The following is a 23265-nucleotide window of genomic DNA, read 5'->3' as shown; positions in this document are numbered from 1 at the left end:
AATGATCATCTGTGTATCTAGTAATTATTCAGTGGACACTGCTGTGACAAATTTATTTCAACAAGTAGCATGAAAATGATAATTTTAGGCATATTTTAAACGCAATCAAAATGCAAGGCAACCTGCTGACGCAGAAACATTAACAGCTGTTTGCGCTGTCCGTGGTACAGAAATAATTTATCCTGTAATACCCGCCAAGTCAGAAGTTGAAAGCTGAAAGTCTAATTATGATTGATAACATTTGTTTACTTGACTACAAAAATCCATATGTTAAATTTTACATTCTCTTAACATGGCATTAAATAAATTCACAGGGAAAGAAGTCTGACCATATTTATTATAGCTACTTATGTACATCTTGTCCTGTGTGCTCTCTAAGGTGCTGACAGAAGCGGTCAGTAACTTCACCTGGCAGCCAAGTTAGCAAAACCTCCGAAGGCTCCTCTACGTCGCATGTGCAGTATCCAGGCGCGGCCTAAAGTAATCCCGCATCAATAAATCTCTGACGAGATCGCCTATAATCAGATGAATTCAGATCCCAAGAGATCATCCTATTATCTGAAATAAAACAGCGTGGACCTTCTTCACGTAGTCACAACACGCACAGCACCATAAGTTGCGCCATGCTCCCATTCAACGGCACCATTCCCCTCTCAGTTGCCTTTGTTCGCCCTGAAGACTACTTCATTTTTCTGTTTCATATTGTTTTTGCTACTAGTGCGGTCCTCCTCGCGGGCTCAGTAGTAGTTGGAATCTTGAGCACGAAGAGTCTTCGACGACAGAACAGATTTATTTTTATGCTCAACACCAGCATTTGCGACACTCTGATCGGGTTCTCCGTTTATTATCTCGGTCTGTTCGATGTGCAGGAAGGATTCCCCTCAAGGAACGGTACATACTACATTCTACCTTCACTTCTTGGAGTAAATATCCTTACGTTTCTGTTTGCACAGATTGACCGCTATTTCGCGATTTGTCACCCGTTCTTTTACTGTCGATTTGTTACACGACCGGTTATCATCGCAATTTGTGTGTTTTGCTGGTTTGTCACTTATCTCACAAACGCGCTGCAAAACACTGTCCCCGTTTCAAAAGCTGCACAAATAGGCGCAATTAGCATTATGGCGTTACAGGCTGTAGTCATCACTAAAATTTTAATGACTATAAAGTTGTATGTAATTGCTAGATATCAGCTTGCACGAGACCCGCCGAGCGCCGAGAAGGAGAACAAGAAGGAGTCACTGAGAATCGTAATATTCGTAGTCGTGTGTTTCTTAACGTTGTGGGGTCCCTCCTTCGTCAATATTATTGTGAAGCAGACGACATTTAAAGGCTTATGGTTCAGGAACGAAGGAACTAACCTCTTTGCCATTATGGCGCGATTTAACGCGCTTAGCACGCCTTCTGTGTACGTCTGGGGAAGCCCCGCGCTGCGCGAGGCTTTGAAGAACACCGTCTGGGGGAGAGTGTGTCCAAAGCGGAAAAGAAGGTAGAGTGAGTTCACGGCGGCGTCGTCGTCATTTACAGCGTTCTGTCAGAACGCAAAGGGTAGCTTGTTGTCTTTGTCTTTACAATGCAGAATCAGTTGTGATCACGGATGCAGGAGCGATCGTCGGCAGAAAATACCAAGTATATCGAGAGGGAAAATACCATGAAAATCTGGATGAAACAGCAGCCCTACCAAGTCGGCCTTTGAACCAATACCATATGAGCTATGTGAACTTTTTAAAGTAGCAATATTCGGGTTTTTCCATTAATGAAATAGTACGATGGCCTGCATTTATATTAGCGCATTTTTTCAGCAAATACTGCACAAAGCGCTTAATAGTGAATGCCTCTCATTCTGCCAGCCATTCCGCTCACACCAATGACGAAGAGCAGCCATGCAAGGCGCCAACCAGCTCGTGGGGAGCAACCGGCATTAGGTTGGGTGTCTTGCTCAAGGACAAGTCAACACACCCAAAAGGCGGGGATAGACTACCGCCTAATGTAAAAGCTTAAGTACCGCGAAATGCATGCTTACACGCACCTGTATATTTGTCGTCTCGTGAAAAGTGTTAAGGTCGTGATACACAATGGCATGGGGACGGAAACGGTAACCGAAAACAACCAATAAACGTGACATTTAAAAAGTGACATGGCTGAGTCTGGGGAGGCTGTAGACTAGAGGAGCAGCGGTGTTTTGGAGGAGCTGCAGGGGTTCATACATTAATGAGTCAAAAGTCAAAACTCAAAAATCTATATTCATATATGCATAGTTTCATAGAAATGTATTCAGACCACAAGGTTAAAATGTTTGAAACCTCCAAAATTAGTGGCGACTATGCTGTCACCCGTTCAGATGCCTTGAAACAAATAATTCAGTCTTTCAAAAACTCCCAAAAACTCTGCTTGCCAATTTGATAGTTTGCTTTGCAGCAGTAACTTCAGTGTAGATAGTTATTGAGCTAAGGGTGAATTCCCACCATGTGAGAGTCTTCTGTGTGTGGGAAAGACCCCCAGCATTGTGCTGAATAAAAACACATCTCGCGCTGCTGAAAGAGTGATACTGAAGCTAAAGAGACGGATGTGCACCTCTGTACACCCTGCTGTAGCGCTGCTCAACCGTTTCCCATCTCCTCAACAGATACGCAGAAAACAACCCTAACAAAACTAACCCTAACCCTGGCCCACCAGTCCGTGCTCCTCAGTGGAATTACTGCATAATGTTTGTTAAAATTGTGTAAATTTCTGAAATTGTAAAACTGCCTTTCTGCATGCCTGTCTGCTTGTCAAATTCTTGTAATGGTGCATGTCTATGTTTGTTTGTTCTTTTGTATTGTTGAAACTCTGTTTAATTCTAAATACCAATATGAATAAATTCGTTTAAAAAACTGTTATTGATTGAAATGCCCTGTAAAATACAATGAAAATGGATGTAAAAGACCTTGAACTGCCACTCACTGCAATGTCAATGTAACTCCTTACATTGAGTGTGTATTTTTATTTTATTATTATTTTATAATTCTCTACACTATAAGCACTTTGAGCTGCATCTCTGTATGGAAGGTGGTACACAAATACAGTTTTACTATTATTATTATTATTATTATTATTATTGTATTCACTAGCCTTTATTTTTAGGGTTCCACATATCTGGAGACTGTGACTTTTAGTCATTGGACTGCGATCATAAAAAATATAAAATATCAGCGAAACATCTTCAGAAGGAGAACTGATCCAAGAGAATAAATAATCGTTGTAAATAATTTGGAACTCTGTGAACCACAGTCATTTGTTTTTTCACAGTTGTCCCCGGACTACTGCGATGTCCTGCTCAACATTTATGGGGAAATCAATGCCTTGCTTCATTCTAAAAATAACGTTTCCTGTCATTACTTGATACCATTAGGCAAATGGAGATGGTGAACAATGTATCCTTCATCTACGTCCTGGTAAAAACATATGTAAATACATGTAAAATCATTATCTATTTCTCGGTACTGTTACAGTGCACATGTCCAAGTTTGTGCTGGAAACCTTACTTTTGAATTCTCAGAATTTCCAAATGATCAGGAAACAGAAAAAGAACACATTGATAATGAAGCAAAACAGCAAACTGTACTTTGAGTTATGATCAAACAAGTTATGATCCAAAAGCACACAAATACCACTTTACCAGGGAAAATGTGTGTATGTTGTGTGTATGTACATGTATATGTGCGTGTGAATCTGTGTATGTGTATGTATTTGTGTGTGTGTGTGTGTGTGTGTTTGCATGTGTGTTAGGTTCGGTTACCTCACCCACCCCAATTCCCCTAGGAGCATGGACAGGTGTCCCTTATTTATTTGTGAAACAGGTAAGATAAGTGAGAAGCATAAAAAATAGAGGCTGAAAAATGCGGAGAGTTGGTTTGCTCTGAGACCTGAAATCCATTTATTAAACAGATGAAGACACAGACTACTGCGTGAGCCGTGCACGAGCTAAATCTCACAGCACCGTTAGGCTTTGTCAAATTTTAAATCGATGAGGAAATGTGGGCACCATTAGACTAACTCCTGACCTTATGAGCTCATAATTAGTGGCTCATTAGTTGTCGTTTTTTTTGTTGCTGAATCAAATGAATGATCATCTGTGTATCTAGTAATTATTCAGTGGACACTGCTGTGACAAATTTATTTCAACAAGTAGCATGAAAATGATAATTTTAGGCATATTTTAAACGCAATCAAAATGCAAGGCAACCTGCTGACGCAGAAACATTAACATCTGTTTGCGCTGTCCGTGGTACAGAAATAATTTATCCTGTAATACCCGCCAAGTCAGAAGTTGAAAGCTGAAAGTCTAATTATGATTGATCACATTTGTTTACTTGACTACAAAAATGATAAAATTTACATTCTCTTAACATGGCATGAAACAAATTCACAGGGAAAGAAGTCTGGCCATATTTATTATAGCTACTTATGTACATCTTGTCCTGTGTGCTCTCTAAGGTGCTGACAGAAGCGGTCAGTAACTTCACCTGGCAGCCAAGTTAGCAAAACCTCCGAAGGCTCCTCTACGTCGCATGTGCAGTATCCAGGCGCGGCCTAAAGTAATCCCGCATCAATAAATCTCTGACGAGATCGCCTATAATCAGATGAATTCAGATCCCAAGAGATCATCCTATTATCTGAAATAAAACAGCGTGGATCTTCTTCACTTAGTCACAACACGCACAGCACCATAAGTTGCGCCATGCTCCCATTCAACGGCACCATTCCCCTCTCAGTTGCCTTTGATCGCCCTGAAGACTACTTCATTTTTCTGTTCCATATTGTTTTTGCTACTAGTGCGGTCCTCCTCGCGGGCTCAGTAGTAGTTGGAATCTTGAGCACGAAGAGTCTTCGAGGACAGAACAGATTTATTTTCATGCTCAACACCAGCATTTGCGACACTCTGGTCGGGTTCTCCGTTTATTATCTCGGTCTGTTCGATGTGCAGGAAGGATTCCCCTCAAGGAACGGTACATACTACATTCTACCTTCACTTCTTGGAGTAAATATCCTTACGTTTCTGTTTGCACAGATTGACCGCTATTTCGCGATTTGTCACCCGTTCTTTTACTGTCGATATGTTACACGACCGGTTATCATCGCAATTTGTGTGTTTTGCTGGTTTGTCACTTATCTCATAAACGCGCTGCAAAACACTGTCCCCGTTTCAAAAGCTGCACAAATAGGCGCAATTAGCATTATGGCGTTACAGGCTGTAGTCATCACTAAAATTTTAATGACTATAAGGTTGTATGTAATTGCCAGATATCAGCTTGCACGAGACCCGCCGAGCGCCGAGAAGGAGAACAAGAAGGAGTCACTGAGAATCGTTATATTCGTAGTCGTGTGTTTCTTAACGTTGTGGGGTCCCTCCTTCGTCAATATTATTGTGAAGCAGACGACATTTAAAGGCTTATGGTTCAGGAACGAAGGAACGAACCTCTTTGCCATTATGGCGCGATTTAACGCGCTTAGCACGCCTTCTGTGTACGTCTGGGGAAGCCCCGCGCTGCGCGAGGCTTTGAAGAACACCGTCTGGGGGAGAGTGTGTCCAAAGCGGAAAAGAAGGTAGAGTGAGTTCACGGCGGCGTCGTCGTCATTTACAGCGTTTTGTCAGAACGCAAAGGTTAGCTTGTTGTCTTTGTCTTTACAATGCAGAATAAGTTGTGATCACGGATGCAGGAGCGATCGTCGGCAGAAAATACCAAGTATATCGAGAGGGAAAATACCATGAAAATCTGGATGAAACAGCAGCCCGGCCTTTGAACCAATACCATATGAGCTATGTGAACTTTTTAAAGTAGCAATATTCAGGTTTTTCCATTAATGAAATAGTACGATGACCTGCATTTATATTAGCGCATTTTTTCAGCAAATACTGCACAAAGCGCTTAATAGTGAATGCCTCTCATTCTGCCAGCCATTCCGCTCACATCAATGGCGAAGAGCAGCCATGCAAGGCGCCAACCAGCTCGTGGGGAGCAACCGGCATTAGGCTGAGTGTCTTGCTCAAGGACAAGTCAACACACCCAAAAGGCGGGGATAGACTACCGCCTAATGTAAAAGCTTAAGTACCGCGAAATGCATGCTTACACTCACCTGTATATTTGTCGTCTCGTGAAAAGTGTTAAGGTCGTGATACACAATGGCATGGGGACGGAAACGGTAACCGAAAACAACCATGATTATGATTTGTTGGAATATTATCTTCAAAGGGGAAAATGATCAATAAAAGATGCTTTAACATTCTTTTTAATGGCTGTTCCAAATTATCTCCATTTTGGGGAATTATGCACGGCGATACGTTTCAGATGCAGAAGTATGGGAAATATTTACTTTAAGTAGGTTTACGTGGCCTTAATGTATGATGAAACAATGGGACATGCCTAAAGATAGTTTTTTGTAACATAACATAACATAACATAACATAACATAACATAACATAACATAACATAACATAACATAACATAACATAACATAACATAACATAAAACATAACAGATAAACTGTTGTTTTCACCGTGTATCTGAATGACTGACTCCTTATATCGCTTTACCGAAACTGAATCCCTGGTTCTCTAATAAAATAACGTTCACAGGACCCGCGAGCCATAAACTTTCCATTTCACTGTCAGATGAGGTTTTCAAAAAAGGAACAGTTTTCATTTTTAAGTCCCTTTTGTGATTTCCATTCTTGTTATTATGATTATTCGCAATTATGGGCATTTAAGTTCATTATTTGTATTACTGTTAACCGTATGTAAGTCTGATTGCTATTTTAACAATTCATTATTCATTTGTACATTTCTTCATTAGTTTTCGTTAAAAAACTTTTTTCTCTATTTACTTTGCATAATTATATATGGAATGTGCATTCAAGCTTATTTATTATTATTATTATCAGAAACTGAAAACTCGACTGAAGGCAGTAGCTGTTCCTAAATGGTAATGGTAAATGGACTGCATTTATATAGCGCTTTTATTCGAAGCACTTTACAATTGATGCCTCTCATTCACCCATTCACAGACACAGACAGACAGACACACACACACACTCTCACACCAACGGTGAAAGGCTGCCATGCAAGGTACCCATCAGCTCGTTGGGAGCAATTAGGGGTTAAGTGTCTTGCTCAGGGACACTTCGACGGGCGGGGATCGAACCGAAAACCCTCCGACTGTCAGACAAACGCTCTTACCTCCTGAGCTATGTCGCCCGCTACAAACATATTTGGAAAAATATTTGGCACGACAACAAATCATCGCATTTACAAGCACCGGCGCGTTTCCACACATCATTTGCTTGCGTATACAACTAAGAAAACGAGGCGACATAGGTCAGGAGGTAAGAGCGGTTGTCTGGCAGTCAGAGGGTTGCCGGTTCGATCCCAGGCCCTGGGCGTGTCGGAGTGTCCCTGAGCAAGGGACTGAGCAATTGTCCCTGAGCAATTGCTCCCAACGAGCTGATTGGTACCTTGCATGGCAGCCTTTCACCGTTGGTGTGAGAGTGTGTGTGTGTGTGTGTGTGTGTGTGAATGGGTCAATGAGAGGAATCAATTGTAAAACGCTTCGGCTAAAAGCGCTATATAAATGCAGTCCATTTACCATGATTGCCGGTCCAATTTTTTAGTGCGCTGTCCATTGTTCTGAACACCACGACTGCAGGACGATCTTTTCTATGCGGTTCACGGCTAAATTAGAGGGCACGTTTTTTTTGTACATTAAAAAAAAAATTGCACAAACGTACCGTACAGCCAGAGTAAAATTAATTGCTAAATACTAAATGTAACTTCAAACTAATAGATATGTTTATGGGATTCAGTGTCATCACCGTATCTCACATTGGATGACACTCCTTTTCAGCATGTGCTATATTGTGAAGATATGTATTTTTTAACATCACACTTATCAAATATTATACCTGCTGAGTTGAGTAACTGGTCGAGTTAACTGGACAAACTTATTTAATTGGTCATTTCAGCACCGAAACAAGGAGAGCCCACAGATCCTGCGGTTCATCGTGACCAATAAGCTTCCTGCTTGTGTCCAGATTTTTTAATGTCCAAATGCAGGACTGGTGGCTGTTTACTGCATACGGATGAAAACGGCACAATTTCCTCTCGCTGTTTGTTGTATTTTGAGATGCAAAAACGGGTTCATACTTCACAGTTTGATGATCAGAATACATTCTATCCCGGAGAGCAGTGAATGCTGTTTAAAAAAAAAAAAGAAAAAGAAAAGATACGGGTATAATAAAGAAATTCCATGTTTAGAAAAGATTTTTTCTATGATTATTTTCATGATGCTGCCCAGGAAAAGTCTAAATAAATATTCACCGAAGATCATGTTTAGATCAGAACTAAATATTCATGTTTAGATCAGAACTAAAACCTGACAGGTGATGTGTAGCTTTAAACCAGAGTACATTTACACAACCTAATCAATAAGTAAAGATCGGCACTCATTGGCTGCCAGTACAAAGTTGGAACAATTATAACCACAAGTGTGGGGTTTTAATAATGGCAAATCAGTCAACGTTTAGCTAACTGAAACGAAGAAGTAGCTGTTCCGAAAAATACATGTCAAAGGATGCATTCACGTGAAACAGTGGATTTTTTGTTTTTCGAATGCAAACCACATTGTCAGCGTTCATTAAATCAAAATTTAAATATTGAAGCAAATAAATAAATAAATATGATTATGATTATTAGATTATTATCACATGTGACCTCCTGTGTGGTGACTAATATTGGCAATATTTACTTTATCGCGTGCCAATAAAGCATCATGAATTGAAAAACAATTTTTAAAAAAGTTTTCATTGCAAAGACTGATTTCGTGGAGTCTTTTTATGTATTTCTCGCTTGAATGATATTTCAACAGACTCGGCTCCAAAGACTCATCGCCCCGGAGACCGTCACCTACTGACAGGTAAGCAAAACTGAGCCTCAAGAGGTTGGAACGGATCCGCAATAAAAATACGACTCTGATCGTGCATTGCACGCAGACTGAACCCAAGCATCGCCTTTAAAAACACCATGCTCTCATTCAACGCCACCATTCCCCTCTCAGTTGACTTTGATCGCCCTGAAGACTACTTCATTTTTCTGTTCCATATCATTTTCGCCACTAGTGCGGTCCTGCTCGCGGGCTCAGTGGCGATTGCAATCTCGATCACGAAGAGTCTTCGACGTCAGAACAGATTTATTTTCATGCTCAATACCAGCATTAGCGACACTCTTGTCGGATTCTCTGCGTATTATCTCGGTCTGTTTGACGTACAGGAAGGATTCCCGTCGAGGAACGGTACATATTACATTCTACCTACACTTCTTGGTGTAAATGTTTTTACTTTCCTCTTCGCGCAGTTTGACCGCTACGTCGCGGTTTGCTATCCCTTCTTTTACGACCGATACATCGTGCAACCGGTAGCTGTTGGAGCTTGTGTGTACAGCTGGGTTCACTCGTATTCAATATTATTAGTAATGAACGTCGTCCCCGTTTCAATAGCCGCACGAATAAGCGCATTTAGCATTGTAGCCTTACAGGTTGTAGTCATCACTAAAATTATAATGACCATAAAGTTGTATGTAATTGCCAGGTATCAGCTTGCACGAAGCCCGCCGAGCGCTGACAAGGAGAACAAGAAGGAATCGCTGAGGATAATAGTATTTGTAGTCATAACCTTCTTAACGCTGTGGGGTCCCTCGTTCGTCAATATTATTGTAAGGCAGCAAACGTTTCGCGGCATTATATTTAGAAATGAAGCCACGAACCTCTTTGCCATTATGGCGCGATTTAACGCGCTTGCAACGCCCGCTGTGTACGTCTGGGGAAGCCCCGCGCTGCGCGAGGCTTTGAAGAACACCGTCTGGGGGAGAGTGTGTCCAAAGCGGAAAAGAAGGTAGAGTGAACTCAGCGCGTTACACAGCAAAGTGATCAGTTTGAAGTCAACTACGCATGTCAGATGATAGAATATATTTTAGCCTTGTCACGTATCCATCATACATCTATCATACGACCAGTTTGATAGGCGTATAATAGGCGTGTATCAATTGCAGCCATTTAAAGCCATTTAGAGTTGAATTAGCACTGAAAAGATTAGCTAATTATAGGCCTACCTAAACCAGCCAAATAATGTTTAGTTCTTTAGATTGTCAAAATTTGTATCCTCGGGATTTTGTCGGTTCGCAACACGTATTTTTCTTCTTCTTTTGATGTAATTGGTTTCAGAGATATACATAACTTCAATTTATCCGGAATGCTATTTAACTAAATATTTTCTGGCGAAGTACTTTTCAAAAGGGAGTGTTTTGGGTGGTAAAAAATAAGGACTTCGTAAACACGCTTTTCACCAATATTCCCCAAGCTGTGTGTCAATATGTACATTGCAATCACTTACAATCACAGTAACGTTTTGTGTTCTCTGGAAAGCCGTTCGTCATTTGCAGCTTATTCTCTGTTCAATGCAGAATCGAGTTTGCCGGATGCAGGAGCGAACATCGACAGGAAACATCAAGCATCTCGAGAGGGAAAATACAAGGACAATCTGGAGAGAATGTTAATAATCCATAACGCAGTGCTCATCAACATCTCATCTGAAGTTTTTCTATTTTTCAAAGTAATTTGTGTTTTTTTCGGGAACGAGGCTCACAGCAATGCAATTTCCTACAGCGACATGTGTCGATACAAACACGTGTATATCGATTTATTTTTGTTTCAGTGGCATAACAGTAATGACACACACTTGCTTTGAACCTCTGTGTTCGTTGTAATATTATACAGAATACATTATATAAATAAATGTAATGCACTTATGTCCATAGGTTTGCTTGCATTTATATTTTAGGGATCTACAGGTCTTGACCTCGAGAAACGCATTAGAGGAATTTTATACTCAGAAAATGATCGTCAAAAAAGTGAAAACAATATAAAAAGAAGTAAAGCAATCCTACCGCAGAACTATACTGCCCAAGAAACTTTTCAACTTTGGCCTGATATTGTAACTTTAAAACATATTGCGGTAAAAAAAAAAAAGTCAGAATATTTTTGAATTTGAATTTTTGTGAAATGTATTCTTCAAGTAGGGGCGAGCGGGGAAATAAGTAACGGTTTTCGTATTTGGCTCAATTCTGAAAATATTACCAGAGATAGATGAATCATATTTTGGAGATAGATAGATATTACCAGAGATAGATGAATCACCCCTTGGCTATGATTACACACTACAATGAATTTTCTGGGACACACCATTCACTAGCAATCTGATCGAAAGTACCGTGAGTGAAATGGTGCATTTAACCCCGAGATTGGGGTAAAAACGAACGGGACGCGGGGCGCAGCTAACAGTCTTAACGGCTTTAAAGCTTACCACAAGTGCAGGCAATTCAATACCGTTCCACGTTGCATGATACAAACATTCTTTAACTTATTTATTGATTACATTTATAGGTTTTTTGCGGCATACCTATATCGGTGAAAATCCACCACAAGACTGCACATTATTCTCCAGTTCCCGTCTAATGCCTGTTCGAATTAAACAGCAGTATCGGTCGATGTCACATGTCACCACGTAGCCTAAAGTTAAAATTCAGTTAAATAAATGCACGAGGGTCCGGTTTGAGTTGAAGCAATCCAATCAAATGGTTAATTAATAGTCTACTAACAACAGACTAACCAATCCATTTGGTTTAACCCGGCATCTTTAAACCGAACAAGCATATCCTTTAAACTCTATGCTTGTTTGTTTTCACCAAAAAATAGATATTTTAGAACTATTTTAAAAATAAAATGTTATTTTAGTTTCTGGAGACAGAAAATTGATTTTATTCTGTCTCCAGGCAAATGTTTTTCATTACACACTACAATATGGATAGGCTGTTTAAAGAAATTCAGTTTGACATCCACACAAAACATAACGCCCGTTCTGTCAGTAGGTTCTCACCTACCACTATCATTGGTAGTTTCAAACAATGATATTACTTCCAAATCCATAAGTACGATTTTTTTTCATTTTTTAACCAAGTTCCTTTGAAGAAGTCATACTTTTAAAATTCCATTCCCATTCCTGTTTTATGGTTATATGCAATTATCGGCATTTAAATTCATTATTTGTATAACTGCAGCCGACTTTGAACTACATGTAGGCCTGCTATATTAACAGCTCATACTGTATTTTCACATTATTTTCTGTATTATTGTTTTTATTATTATTGTTCTGTAAAATCTCGTTTTGCTTTGTATTATTTCATATGGAATGTCCTTTTAACTTTGTAACCATAGCCTTTTATTATATTAATAATAATAATAATAATAATAATAATAATAATAATAATAATAATAATAATAATAATAATAATAAATAGTTTCTATATATGGATGTTCGTTACCTTAATTGTACTTTTGTTACAACAACAATAATGATAATAATAATAATAATAATTATTATTATTATTATTGTTTTATGGGACTATTCTCAAGAAAATTCGAATTTTCTCAGAAGATCGGGCTGAGATTAGAATGAAAACTGCACAGGGGTTGTGTTGCTTTGGACGAACGTGTCAATATACAGCAGCACACAGTTTACTGCCAGTACAAGTTGAAATAAATATTACCACAAATGTGGGGTTTCAGAAGAGGCAAATGGCATCAGTCAATGTGAATGTAACTTTTAATTGAAATGCAGAAGTATTCTGAAAAAATACGTGTCACAGCACGCATTCATATGAAACGTTGGATTTATTTCTCGCATGAAAACAGCATTGCAAGTGTTCATTAAATCAAAATGTAAGCATTTAAGTAAATAAATCAACATGATTATTAGATCCATTTTCAACTATCGGGAGTGTCCATTCTTTTCTGAATAATGGCCGGTTTGGGCGCAGGCTTCTGTTATAGCACTAAAACACCGAATTCTACTTATCAGGGTCTTGATTAAATATTTATTAGTCAATTAGTTGAATCGGGTGTCTTCTTGCTGTGCAAAAACGCCCAGTTTTTAGATTAGATTGGACACCCCAAACATATGATCTCAAAATTTGTGTGAGTAGAGCAACGTTGGCAATATCTACTTCGTGTTTTTCATGCCAATCCACAGTTCCCGTTGCAGTCTAATTTCACGGAGACTGGCGAGTGATAGATTTTTCTTTTGAATGATATTTCAACAGACTCGGCTCCAAAGACAACTCTATCCCCCGGAGACTGTCACCTACTGACAGGTAAGCAAAACCGAGCCTCAAGAGGTTGGAACGGATCCGCAATAAAAATACGACTTTGATCGTGCATTGCACGCAGACTGAACCCAAGCATCGCCTTTAAAAACACCATGCTCTCATTCAACGGCTCCATTCCCCTCTCAGTTGACTTTGATCGCCCTGAAGACTACTTCATTTTTCTGTTCCATATCATTTTCGCTACTAGTGCGGTCCTGCTCGCGGGCTCAGTGGCGATTGCAATCTCGAGCACGAAGAGTCTTCGGCGTCAGAACAGATTTATTTTCATGCTCAATACCAGCATTAGCGACACTCTTGTCGGCTTCTCTGTGTATTATCTCGGTCTGTTTGACGTACAGGAAGGATTCCCGTCGAGGAACGGTACATATTACATTCTACCTTCACTTCTCGGAATAAATGTTATTACTTTCTTCTTCGCGCAGTTTGACCGCTACGTCGCGGTTTGCCATCCCTTCTTTTACGAGCGATACATCGTGCAACCGGTAGCTGTTGGAGCTTGTGTGTACAGCTGGGTTCACTCGTATTCAATATTATTGGCATTTAACGTCGTCCCCATTTCAGTAGCTATGAAATTAAGATCAGTTACCCTCATGGGCTTACAGGTTGTAGTCATCATTAAAGTTATAATGACTATAAAGTTGTATGTAATTGCCAGGTATCAGCTCGGACGAGACCCACCAAGCGCTGATAAAGAGAACAAGAAGGAATCCCTAAGGATAATAGTACTCGTAGTCATAACCTTCTTAACGCTGTGGTGTCCCTCGTTCGTCAATATTATTGTGAGGCAGCAAACGTTTCGCGGCGTTACATTTAGAAACGAAGCCACGAACCTCTTTGCCATTATGGCGCGATTTAACGCGCTTACAACGCCCGCTGTGTACATCTGGGGAAGCCCCGCGCTGCGCGAGGCTTTGAAGAACACCGTCTGGGGGAGAGTGTGTCCAAAGCGGAAAAGAAGGTAGAGTGAACTCAGCGCGTTACACAGTAAAGTGATCAGTTGTAATTCAACTTCGTAAGATAGGTATAGGCTATGATATAGGATATTTTATTGTCAAATATCCACGACCACATTAATAGGCGCACACCCATAGAACTCATATAACGTTGAATTATCACAGAAAATGTTACTGTGTAACCAAACTAGCCAAATAAGTTTTAGTTCTATAGATTGTCGATTATCCTCGCGATTTTTTCGGATAGCAAACACGTCTTTTTCTTCTTTTTTAGTATAACTGGTTTTAGAGAGCGATTTCCACAACTTCAATTTATCCTGCATGCTATTTAGCGTAAATATTGAGACAAAGTACCTTTCTGAAAGGAGGTTTTGTGTGTTAAAAATAAGAACTTCCTAAACATGCTATAGGTTTACCATAACTTCAGTGCAACATAGTAATAAGCTTTGGGTCAATAGATTTACATTTCAATACCTTGCAATCGCAGTATGGGCGTAATGTTCAATGTTATTTGGGAAGTCTGTCGTCATTGGCAGTTTACTGTATCTTTCTTATCAATACAGAATCGATTTTGATCACGGATACAGGAAAGATCATCGAAAGGAAACATCGAGCATATCGAGAAGGAAAAAACAAGGACAACCTGGAGATAATGTTAATAATACATAACGCTGTGCTCATCACCATCCCATCTGAAGTTTTTTTATTTTTCAATGTAATTTCTCTTTTTTTCGTTAACGATGCTCACAACAATGCAATTTCCTACAGCAGTATGTACGTACACGTGTACATCGATTTATTGTTGCTTGAACTGCTTAACTAACACACGATTATATTGAAACGGTGTGTTCGTTGCATTATACATCATGCATTATATTAACACCTTTGATGAACTTCTGCCCATATACTTCTATTTTTAGGGATCAACCCGTCTTGACGGGGAGATACAAGATATTTTGCACTCGGAAAATGATCGTTAAAATAGTGAGCAATGAAAATGCCATTTAAAAACGACACAGTCCTGGCAAACGAATGTCGGTATTCTACTGTAAAACTAAAAAGCCTGATATCGTTACTTGAACGCTCATATTCGACCCCGTTCAGTGTTGTGTTGGGGTCTACTGACCCCAGCTCTGTAGCTGTATAAAAGAAAACTTAAAACCTTTTTATTTTTATCTCTGATATTTTCTGAGCGATTCTTGAACTTTCCCATACACGTTCAAAACGTTAACTTACCCCAGGCTCCAAAATGAAAAGTTTCTCACAGATGTTTTTATATTTAGAGATAAAAGGCTAGTCATTAGGTAGACAGATACGAAGGCGAACACAAAAAGTGTCAAAATGTTTCGATTACAATAATTTTGTGTCGGTTTAAACTTGGTGTCGATTTGACCGCAAACATTAAAGTTGTTATAAAATGTGTCGCACCAAAATTACCCATAAAACTCATATTGGTAATTAAGCCTGAGAAATTGTTACCAATGGTACGTGATATTTTTTTCTGCAGTTGATGAGCTGAATTTGCATTTTGTCTAATGTTGTAATTAATGGGCGTATTAAATGCACCAAAATCATACATTTTTAAAAACTACTATTGCTGCTGCTGCTACTATTATTACTACTACTACTAAGAATCATCATATTCATAAATATGTACTACGTAATACGCAAACTGTCTCCATTAAGGTACGGGTAAGATCTTCGTCACTTTTTGTTGAAAATCTTGTATTAAAATATTCTGGTGTTTATTTCCTGAAGTTCGCGCCTATTTTCCCATTTCGCAGCTAGCGCAGTCCCTGGGGTGAGGGAATCACAAGCGCGCCATGTCGCAGCCTCGCGCCGATGCCGGATAGGCTTGGTCGGGAAAGCTCTTTAAAATTCCACTACCATTCAGCGGGGAGGCGGGAGATCAAACGGAGTTTTTTTTTTTTTACAAAATAGCTTCTAAATAGCCATTTTGTTGAATTTTAAGGGTACACCATTGGTTACTAAAAACACAACATTCTGTAGGATAATATTGTTTTTCTAATACCATATATTTTGAGACAACCCATTAGTTGTTTATTTTATGAAATATTCTATAAGAACATAATAGATTTTTCATGGAACATACCAACCGTTCGTGCTTGCCATAAAATCTTAAAATCTGCACTTGCCCCAGCCCTTGCCCCAGCCCTCGCCCTCGCCCCTTCCCCGCGGGTGGCAGTGCAGTCATCATCATGGATGGAAGCAATCACACACCTTGCTTATAGCATTAAAATTCCCCGTGAGGAATACGTCTCCTTAGACCTTTTTCTGCTACATATGTAGAGATCATCTTAAATTAGGTAACACATTGGTACAGAGACGTGTTTTGAGAGGGCAAACATACATGCCCCAGAGACGGAATATACTCACTCCTTTAACGGCACTCAGTTTCAGGCAAACTACAGGGACCGTGTTAAAAAGAAGTTATCACCGTTTAGACAGGAACAATATAGACCTTTTACTGTTAATCATTTTATCTGACACTCGCATACTTGCTATATAACTTCATCTAAATGTTGACGGAAAGTAACCATCAACCACAGAGTACGTTATATACATACAGTACAGGTTTCTTATTGCTCAAACAAGCTGCTCAAACATACTGCACATTAAACACTGAAGTGGAACAACAACAACAAAAAACCCCACACATTCTGTCTCTTGGATCAACACTCCCAGGTAAAAAGGTACCAAAAGTGCCTAAAAGGGTACAGATGTTTTTCACTGGGGTGGTACCTATAGGTACAAAAATGTGTGCCCTTTAACAGCAATACAAAATCAATTTGTACCTTTATTTACTTGTAAAAGCCACTTACTGCATTTCTGAGAGTGAGGGCGAAGCTAAACGAGATGCAGCAAAATAAAGGAAAGTAGTTTACCTTCACCGTTCACGTGCACATTCTTTAAGAAGTATTTCTACCGGTCCCTTGTGAAACGTAACTTTGGCAAGCGACCCGTCCAGATGCTATGAGCACGAAGTTAGAGCTCCATCTAGCGAAAACAGACGGAAGTTCACTTTCCCAATTGGGTAATGCAGATATAGAAATTTAAGGTAAGAATTATGTTGCCGAGAAGAATAAGCAAAAATGAAATGCATTTTCTATGACAGACGTATTATTATTATTATCATTATTGTTGTTGTTGTTAAATCTTAAAGACGACAAATGAACATAATATAAATTATAAGGAAACACTTTTTTCTTTAAGAAGGGACAAACGTGTACAAGCTGCGGAGGAAGGCTATTTAGTTTAGGCCAGGGGTCCCAAACCTGAACCGAGTGAGCCGCAGCGGCTGATGGTATGATGGTTAAAATAAGCAGCCAGTTCAGACTGAGTCAGTTGAGTTCATTGCGTAAAACTGCTTTAATTGATCAATTAAGTATTAAGTAGATAACGATGAAAATCAGCACCCCCCGCGGCTCGCCAGGACCAGGGCTGCAGAAGCCTGTCACAGGCCCATCTTCCGCGTCATCCGTGCAAATTATGCTAGGGATGTGGACTGCAGTTAATCTGCTCAGTGGACTGGTAGCCTAACATTTTTACATAATATGTTCGGTACATTATAATAAAAAAACTATTTAGATTTAATCAATTTTTGTGAAGTTACTTTCATCACACCATAAAATTCCCTCCAAACGGTTGATATGTTCCTGGGGGAACCTAAGAGTATAATTTAGTGAAAATCTAGCACAAGTATACCAACCAAAATATGTGATGGCCGTATTATTGTTATTACAGTTGTTGTTATTATTATTATTTTTATTATTATTATTATCAGCAGCAGCACCCAGAATATCTAGACACTTTACTTAATACTACAGTGAAGGTCTGCAGTTCCAAATGCAGCTAAAGTTTTCCACGTGCTGTTTTTTAAGGTTATCATCGTGACAGAAGACATCGTCTTGAAGACTCGCGTTTCTCACGAGACCGTCGTGTACTGATATGAAGCACAGTCTCAAGGGAGGAGAATCCTCGCGCCATAAAATATGGTGGATCTCGCGACCCAGGCAGAGCAGACGGAGCGCCGCACAGCTCCGTTACACCATGTTCTCCTACAACGCGACCGTTCCACTTTCATTTGACTTCCATCATCCTGGAGACTACTTCATTTTTCTGTTCCACATTGTTTTTGCGACTTGCGCGGTCTTTCTCGCGGGCTCAGTAGTAGTTGGAATATTGAGCACGAAGAGTCTTCGACGTCAGAACAGATTTATTTTCATGCTCAACACCAGCATTAGTGATACACTGACCGGGTTTTCCGTTTATTATCTTGGTCTGTTTGATGTGCAGGAAGGATACCCGTCAAGGAACGGTACATATTACATTCTACCTTCATTTCTTGGAGTAAATATCCTTACGTTTCTATTTGCACAGATAGACCGCTACATCGCTGTTTGCCATCCTTTCTTCTACGGTCGATACATTTTGCGACCGGTTGTCATAGGAATTTGTTTGTTTTGTTGGTTTTACACATATACTATTGTAACTGTGCAAAACGTCGTCCCCATTTCCAAAGCTGCGCAAATTAACGCGTTTGGCGTTATGACATTACAAATAATAGTGCTCACTAAAGTTCTAATGACTATAAAGTTGTATGTAATCGCCAGGTATCAACTTGCACGAGACCCACCGAGCACCGAGAGGGATAACAAGAAGGAATCGCTGAGGACAATAGTATTCGTCGTCATATGTTTCTTAACGCTGTGGTGCCCCTCCTTCGTCAACATTATTGTGAGGCAGCTGACGAAGAACGGTCTGAAATTCAGGAACGAAGCCACGAACCTCTTCGCCATTATGGCGCGATTGAACGCGCTCAGCACGCCGGCACTGTACATCTGGGGAAGCCCCGCGCTGCGCAAGGCTGTGAAGAAAACCATCTGGGGAACAGCGTGCGCAAATCTGACAGCAAGGTAGAGAGAATTCTGTCAGCGGAGAGTTGTAATTTGAAGCACTGTTTCCGAAGGGTGGCATGTTTTAATCTTTCCCTCAACACAGAATTGATTTTTCCCGCGAACGGAGTGGAGGTGATCGAGCCGAAATGAGCAGCATATCAAAGGGTTCCAAGAAACTGAACATACGGAGGAAGGCACGCGCCGAGGTCCTCTGCTCATCCGCCATGTGAGCATAGTCGTTTTTCATTTTAGATTATTAAAATAAATAAATACATTGTGAACAAAATGTATCCTACAATTAGACAAGAATACACGTGCCTACACGAATGCGCTTACAGAGCCTGTTTCGACTTTTATTCCAATGGCACTGCAACCGTGTAGTCACAGAATCTGAACAAGGGGCAATGGGTCTAAATGTGTACTTGATTGTATTATTTTTAATGGAAGGATTGCAAAAATCAATATGCACCCATCTGGTCTTTTTATGCTTATCATCCTGGGGCGACATAGCTCAGGAGGTAAGACCGATTGTCTGGCAGTCGGAGGGTTGCCGGTTCAAACCCCGCCCTGGGCGTGTCGAAGTGTCCTTGAGCAAGACACCTAACCCCTAACCCCTAACTGCTCTGGCGAATGAGAGGCATCAATTGTAAAGCGCTTTGGATAAAAGCGCTATATAAATGCAGTCCATTTACCATTTACCATGAAAATCCAGCAAAGAATCAACCAGAAAGAATGCACTAAGTAGAGTGCAGACCAGCGCCAAGGTGCAGTAATCTCTCCTAGAATGAACGTGCTCAGCAAATGTCTGGCCAATCCAGTCATTACTTTCTGTTTGTCCTGACGGTGGCGCTACAGGAAAGGCCACGGGGTGACCCAAACCAGTAGGTTTCTTCCTCTTGGGAACATGAATGTGCAAAGCAAATTTCTCTGTAGAAATGTTTGGCCTCCCAAAATGAATCCTGCAGTGCATTTGGTTGAGACTGATACGCAGATATAAACCCTGCACAACAAGGTCTGGATGTTTGTGAGTAACCGTGTCATTATATTTGGAAAGAGACGCTGCGGTTGAGTTTTTACATGTAAATTTGTGGTGCTTTGAGTGCCACAAACGTTGGTCCTGTTGAGGTCCGTTATATCAGGGTGACCTGCAGTGGAAAAGTCATCAAGTCTCAGCGAAACTATCTGGATGGATAGAAAGCACTCCAGGTAAGTGTAAATATAGCTTTATTTAATTTTTGGGTGAAATGCCCTTTAAACAGGCTGGCATAAACAGTTCATTTAAGAGATGTATAAAAACTATACAGGGAGGTGAGAGCTAAGTGCCTTTGTTAAATGTGGGCAATTATAAAGGGCATTTATTGGCATTCTGCAAGAAAATGCACACTGATATTCAACAACAAAAAACATTTAACACAAATCTTTATATTCCTACATGCATGATTTAAGCATGGCAAGTAAGGAGTGACTCCACTGATGTGCTGGTGCTGTATTTATTGCTATTTATCGCTGTCAGATTCATACAGTATCTTAAATATCTTTCCCTGGAATTTAGTCCCGGATATGTTGGTCATATAAGCCAACATATCATCATGACTCCAGCAAGCTGTACACAGCAGAGTAGGTCGCTACAGATTAGGCCTACATATTTTGAGATAAATGTTTTTTTTTTTTTTTGTTATTTGTTATTGCTTTATATTTAGTTTTGTCCATTATACTTTCGTTTTATCCAAATCAGGAAAATGTATTGTCTCGAGCGACTGGAACCCCCAGCTTCATCTGAATGTTTTAGAGATTCTATGATATCAATAAACTGATAATTCCAGAGTGTACAGTAACTTGCTCTAAAAATCTGTCTTGAGCAGAATTTGTTCAGAGATTGTCCCAGACACCATCTCATACACAAGCTCTTTATTAGAGGACTCAGGACCCCAAAATACTTGCCCCCCAATAAAGAGTTTGTACAGCTGACCTCCCAAAGTCCACTCCTCCCGATTTCTTGTCTCAATGATCAATTTACAAAAGCAGTAAAAACCTTGATTTAAAAAAAATGAGAGAACGAGAGAGTGAGAGAGAAATTGTGCTATTTGCAGTGAGAATCTTTTAATGAAATGTCATGTTTTGTTTTGTGGGGATGTCAAACTGAATTTCTTGAAGCACACATCCATTTGTGAAGTATGTAATGAAAAATGTTGGAAAGGAGGGAATAAAATTAATTTTCTGCAATGGTGTGTGTGCTCCATAAATGCACCATGCTGGTCTATGGGTTCATTCATGTTTACATGAATCCATTGCTGGCTTTTAAATTAAATTAAATTCAATGAAATGAAGCCATTTACAGTGTAATCAATAGATAAAGCCACTGATTGAAGTAGTAACTTTGACACAGGTGAGCTGAACAGACAGAAGTTCGTTCATTTTGGAGGACTCTGGTACAATGCTACATTTAGAATGCTCTATATCTGAAACCAACACACCATAATTCTCCCATTACAAAACTGCCCACATAGTTTTGGAAAATAATTTCTCAAGTGCATGGATTAGAGATTTATGAAGTCTAGTACATCTCATATACATGATTACAGGAATCAGATAAGTGGTGTATGGTTGTGTATAGTATAAATTATTTCTTCCATAGGTAGTAGATATGATTAGGTGTTGACAAATAATTTTAAAAAACATTTTGTGAGTTTATGACCTGAAGACTAAAGTGAAAAGCACAACTACACGTATTGCTGACTACATGTACACACAAGGATTATGATTAAACCAGGCCAAGCAAATCCCTTCTGCAGCTAAACAACTACAATCTCATAACTAAAACACCTGAAACACCAAGTATGTCCTTGTGCCGCAGACCTATCAAAATCCTGAGAAACACCACATGCAGCCTGCAGCCAATCTCAACGCTGAAAAAGTGGTGAAAAGTGACTTTTTTATATCTTTGAAGATGCAAATACAAGAAATTTAGGGGCGAAGAATAAATATTATGCACCACTACCACATATTTGGCCTAATTTATTTATTCCAGTCCGAGACACAAGGTTACAGATAATCCACACAGAGCAGAGTAAAATTACAGTATGGCAGAAATGGTTAATGCTATGGAACTCAACTGTGCCAACCTAACTCCCCCCCTCTCGCCTTCCTTGTGATGAAACTTCTGGCACAAAATGGCAGCCGTGCATCACCCAGGTGTGCACTAGTCTTATTGGTGGTTAAGCTGAGTTTCCCCTCTTCACTGTGGAGTACTTTGAGAAGTGTTTGATCAATCTTTACATCTGAGTTTGAGCTGCAGCATTTTGAATTTGGCACTTAAGGTACGTACCGTTATCGACTGCTGTCACAGATCCACAGTAAGCACTAGAAAAGGATAACAGGCAACAAAACTAGGCATTAATAAATGTCAACATTAAACATGCATTATTACTGCTGTCTGTCAGATTAGTAAACCAGTTCACAGTAATGGTACGTAATAGTGATGTAAAGATGAAACAGTTTTATAAACTCAATAAAAACCTACAGTGTAAGAAGAAGAAAAAAACATTGCAGACAGCAAAAAGTCTTCCCTGAAATAAACACCAATATATTTCTCCAACTACATGACGAAATAATAAGTGTAATAAGTATTTGCCCTGGTGTATAGCCTACATTCTAAAATATACGTGTAGGTTTAGTCTCACTATTAAGGCCAATTAATGTTTTATATTTTTGACACATTTTACCAAATACAGGCAGATACTTAAAATAAATATACCTATGTAATATCCAATGGAACTTTATGGTATATATCGTTTCCCCCAATTAGCTAAGTTAGTAAATCGATATTAAAGTTCCCTGTTAGATGCTAGCGCTAGCCAGTAGACCTGTACAAGTTTGTGACGTAAGGCTACACCAGGGATCATAAACTCAAATCCTGGAGGGCCGCTGTGTCAGTGGTGTTTTAGGCGTTCAGAAGTGCTTAAAGAATCCTAAAGAAACTACTCACCTTGTTTCCAAGGCCTACACTCGTTGCTGATCGAAAGGAAATCACATAAACCAGCAGAAACTGCGGCCCTCCAGGACAGGAGTTCGAAACCCCTGGCCTACACAAGTAGGCTAATGTACGAGTAGGCTAACGTAAACCCTTGAGTATTTCCACCTTCAG

At 39.8% G+C, this 23265-nt stretch overlaps 6 protein-coding genes across 6 annotated transcripts in view; 5 read left to right on the top strand and 1 right to left on the bottom strand.

Annotated features, from left to right (window-relative positions):
- LOC118206582 (adenosine receptor A2a-like) overlaps positions 1-23245 on the bottom strand; it is a 36909-nt gene extending 13664 nt beyond the window's left edge. Inside the window, exons 1-2 of the transcript XR_004761209.1 lie at positions 23107-23245; positions 22447-22481 (exon numbers count right to left, since the gene is read on the bottom strand). The gene's annotated coding sequence lies outside the window, so the exon portion shown is untranslated. The remainder of the gene's footprint in view (positions 1-22446; positions 22482-23106) is intronic.
- On the top strand, positions 611-2920 carry LOC118206587 (trace amine-associated receptor 7e-like). Its single transcript, XM_035379432.1, has 2 exons — positions 611-1489; positions 1580-2920. Exons 1-2 carry the CDS (start codon positions 624-626, stop codon positions 1653-1655), a joined length of 942 nt encoding a protein of 313 aa, XP_035235323.1. The 5' UTR covers positions 611-623; the 3' UTR covers positions 1656-2920.
- LOC118206588 (trace amine-associated receptor 7e-like) lies at positions 4485-5770 on the top strand. The gene is made up of 2 exons (XM_035379434.1): positions 4485-5586; positions 5677-5770. Exons 1-2 carry the CDS (start codon positions 4721-4723, stop codon positions 5750-5752), a joined length of 942 nt encoding a protein of 313 aa, XP_035235325.1. The 5' UTR covers positions 4485-4720; the 3' UTR covers positions 5753-5770.
- Positions 8971-9925, top strand: LOC118206590 (trace amine-associated receptor 2-like). Its single transcript, XM_035379436.1, has one exon. The coding sequence runs from the start codon at positions 9056-9058 to the stop codon at positions 9923-9925; it is 870 nt and encodes a 289-aa protein (XP_035235327.1). The 5' UTR covers positions 8971-9055.
- On the top strand, positions 13286-14211 carry LOC118206591. The gene has a single exon (XM_035379437.1). The coding sequence runs from the start codon at positions 13342-13344 to the stop codon at positions 14209-14211; it is 870 nt and encodes a 289-aa protein (XP_035235328.1). The 5' UTR covers positions 13286-13341.
- LOC118206583 (G-protein coupled receptor 183-like) lies at positions 18185-19614 on the top strand. The gene is made up of 2 exons (XM_035379428.1): positions 18185-19139; positions 19225-19614. The coding sequence occupies exons 1-2, from the start codon at positions 18274-18276 to the stop codon at positions 19349-19351; spliced, it is 993 nt and encodes a 330-aa protein (XP_035235319.1). The 5' UTR covers positions 18185-18273; the 3' UTR covers positions 19352-19614.
- Positions 23246-23265: the final 20 nt, after the last annotated feature.

This window comes from Anguilla anguilla, chromosome 10 (genome assembly GCF_013347855.1).
Source record: "Anguilla anguilla isolate fAngAng1 chromosome 10, fAngAng1.pri, whole genome shotgun sequence".
Lineage (NCBI taxonomy): Eukaryota > Metazoa > Chordata > Actinopteri > Anguilliformes > Anguillidae > Anguilla > Anguilla anguilla.
Note: the sequence above shows the minus strand (reverse complement) of the source record. Positions and strands in the feature narration are given on the sequence as shown.

Coding starts and splice junctions, on each gene's coding strand:
- LOC118206587 (XM_035379432.1), top strand. CDS start 624: ATGCTCCCATTCAACGGCACCATTCCCCTCTCAGTTGCCTTTGTTCGC. Junction 1,490..1,579: donor TGTCCAAAGCGGAAAAGAAG/GTAGAGTGAGTT, acceptor TTTACAATGCAG/AATCAGTTGTGATCACGGAT.
- LOC118206588 (XM_035379434.1), top strand. CDS start 4,721: ATGCTCCCATTCAACGGCACCATTCCCCTCTCAGTTGCCTTTGATCGC. Junction 5,587..5,676: donor TGTCCAAAGCGGAAAAGAAG/GTAGAGTGAGTT, acceptor TTTACAATGCAG/AATAAGTTGTGATCACGGAT.
- LOC118206590 (XM_035379436.1), top strand. CDS start 9,056: ATGCTCTCATTCAACGCCACCATTCCCCTCTCAGTTGACTTTGATCGC.
- LOC118206591 (XM_035379437.1), top strand. CDS start 13,342: ATGCTCTCATTCAACGGCTCCATTCCCCTCTCAGTTGACTTTGATCGC.
- LOC118206583 (XM_035379428.1), top strand. CDS start 18,274: ATGTTCTCCTACAACGCGACCGTTCCACTTTCATTTGACTTCCATCAT. Junction 19,140..19,224: donor TGCGCAAATCTGACAGCAAG/GTAGAGAGAATT, acceptor CCCTCAACACAG/AATTGATTTTTCCCGCGAAC.